We start from the raw sequence: 2500 nt of genomic DNA, 5'->3' as shown, positions 1-2500 counted from the left end.
TCCCTCTGGGCCGCATGGCTATCCCACAAAGCTAGGCCACATGCCACCCAGTGGGCCCCCTGGACCCCCATATGGGCAGCCAGGCTACCAAGCAGGCCACCAATACCCCCCAGTAAGACCCCAGGGGCCCATAATGCAGCCATACCCACAAAACTTTCCCCCTGGCGCTCCACAGGGTCCTCAGGGCCCTCAGGGTCCCCCTTCTTCCATGCCGCCAGGCCATCAGTATCCCCCACGGCCCCCGCCCAACAACCATGTTCCCCCCAGCCAGCCATACGGGTATCCTCCTTTCGGGACGCAGGGTTGGGGAGGACAGACCATGAACCAGGGCCCACCGGGACCAGGTGGTATGCCCAGCTCCATGATGCCTGGGGGACCTGGCATGCCAGGAAAAGGTGGACCCGTTCAGATGCCAGGTCAGTCAAATCAACCTGGAGCCAGTAGTAGTGGTGGAGGTCCTCGACCCCACACTCCCCCACACACCCACTACCTGAAGCAGCACATTCAGCACAAGATCAGTGGGTATGGCGCAACCCAGATGTACCCCAATGGCCCCGGGATGCCCGGGATGCCTAACAGCCCCCAGAACAACATGCCACCTCCCACGTCCACCCCACAGCCAATCACCCCCACCAGCACCCCACTGGAGTCTGGGGACCACTCGGGGAGTAACACTTCTGTGAACAACACCAACCCACCTTCTATAGGCCCAGATGGGAACCCAGTTGTGGATGAGGCTTCACAACAATCCACTGTTTCTAATACCTCTGCTGGTAAGATGTTCGACTGATTTATTTCTTATCATTGCAAAAGCTATCTTGATAAAGGCAGTACTCTGATACATCTTGATATAGATTCTAGTTACCAAAGAAAGCCTTAGGGTTGATTGAGTATTTTCTCCTGTTTTCAGTTAGCAGGGCAGTGTTTACAATTCATAAAGGTTTTATTTTAATTTTCTGTATAGTTTGTATATTGGACTCTTATCATATAATTTTGTTTGTATTACAGTTGTTGGAATATTCAAAATATTTTATCTTCCTCACAGCATTACTTAATTTTCCAGCTTCTGGAGAGGACCGTTCAGGCACACCAAAACCCCACAAGGACGGCCCAATGGGAGGACCAGGAGGCATCCCGGGTGGGATGACTGGTGGCCAGCACCCGCCCTCCCATCCACCAACACCCATCAACTCTGCCCCCTCACCTGGTGCTGCCTCCATGACCTCACAGCAGGACGAATTTGAAAATCTGAATTCTCCTGGCTGGCCAAGGAGCCCCAGCACTCAGACGGTAGGGTTGAAGATCAGGGTTGGTAGTGACCTTGCTTGTTAGGGCAGCCCTTCAGGCTTAGGAGTGGGATGAGACATCTGTTCCTAGTCAGTCATTGCTAGGGGGGGATTCGCAAGGCAGAGGGAATTGCTTGTGACTGAAAGAAAATAGCAGAGGCAAAGAAAGGTGTTAGATGTGCTCTGTATATAAATTGGTGGCTGTCTAATGTTAGGGGTAATGAATGTAGAAAGGTACCATAGTACTGGATTTTCACTGAAGTGTAATTACTGACCTGTCATTGGTTAGAAATATATACATTTCATACTACTTGTAGTCTGTTTTAAATATAAAGAGAAGAAAAATGAATACTGCATTGATGTTGCTCGTAGTTCTATTCTCATAAGCTCGACCAAAGTTTCCATTATGAAGCAATACATAAACATTTTTGTTTTCCTTAATGTTAGTTGTTTGTTGAGGCTGTGATGTTATGGACTGTTTGAATCTTTTATTTATTTATTTATTCATTCATTTATTTATTGTTTGATTTTTTTCTCCAAACATGTAAATATCTACCTAAATAGATAAGTCATAATTGTCGCAACAATTAACAAGGTTCATAGTTAGGGATTTTTCAGGAGTTTCGATATCTTTCATGGGATTGTTGCAGTCTGTGAAGCAGATTTGCTCTCCAAAGAAATTCTATATACAAGTTATCCCTTTTAAGAATCCATACATATTTACAATGTTATCTCTACTTTGACCGCATTACATATTATATAGTAATTCTCATCTCACTTTTGATCGGTTGCAGTGATCCTGTTTTGTGGTTGTTAGCCGAGTGTGTTGTAGATTGCTATGAAATGGTGGAGTGACGATCATGAGAGTATACCATCACAGCCTTTGTAATTTAACTAATTATGCATCATGAATAGTTTGCAGTTTCATCCTAAGTAAGGTTGTTCTCTTAGCTTTTTTTTTTTTTTTTTTTTTTTTTTCCCTTTTGTGTTTTTTGAGGTAGATTGACTAGCCTATGTCGTACCATGTATGGGAATTTAGTTTATAAGTGGGTCAAAAGCTATAATCTGTTTTTATTAAATGATGAGGATAGTCATTTTATATTTTAATGTTTCATAAACGAATGTTAATGTTGTGATTTCATTATTTCAATGTACTTTCTTGTGGTCACCTTCTACAATTTGTGACACAAGCCGTAGAGTAAGGTGTTGGCTAG

At 44.3% G+C, this 2500-nt stretch overlaps 1 protein-coding gene across 14 annotated transcripts in view; it reads left to right on the top strand.

Moving 5' to 3' along the window:
* LOC125039494 (trithorax group protein osa-like) overlaps positions 1-2500 on the top strand; it is a 109375-nt gene that overhangs the window by 73329 nt on the left and 33546 nt on the right. For 12 of the 14 annotated variants that reach the window (XM_047633508.1, XM_047633509.1, XM_047633507.1 and 9 more), the window contains 3 exons: positions 1-773; positions 911-940; positions 1064-1290. The exon at positions 1-773 is cut by the window's left edge and continues 121 nt beyond it. In XM_047633508.1, the coding sequence (XP_047489464.1) occupies positions 1-773; positions 911-940; positions 1064-1290 (1030 nt within the window). Of the gene's footprint in view, positions 774-910; positions 941-1045; positions 1291-2500 lie in introns of all 14 variants that reach the window. The other 2 variants (XM_047633502.1, XM_047633501.1) reach the window with 2 other exon arrangements.

The sequence above is a fragment of the Penaeus chinensis genome, chromosome 27, assembly GCF_019202785.1.
Source record: "Penaeus chinensis breed Huanghai No. 1 chromosome 27, ASM1920278v2, whole genome shotgun sequence".
NCBI lineage: Eukaryota > Metazoa > Arthropoda > Malacostraca > Decapoda > Penaeidae > Penaeus > Penaeus chinensis.
Note: the sequence above shows the minus strand (reverse complement) of the source record. Positions and strands in the feature narration are given on the sequence as shown.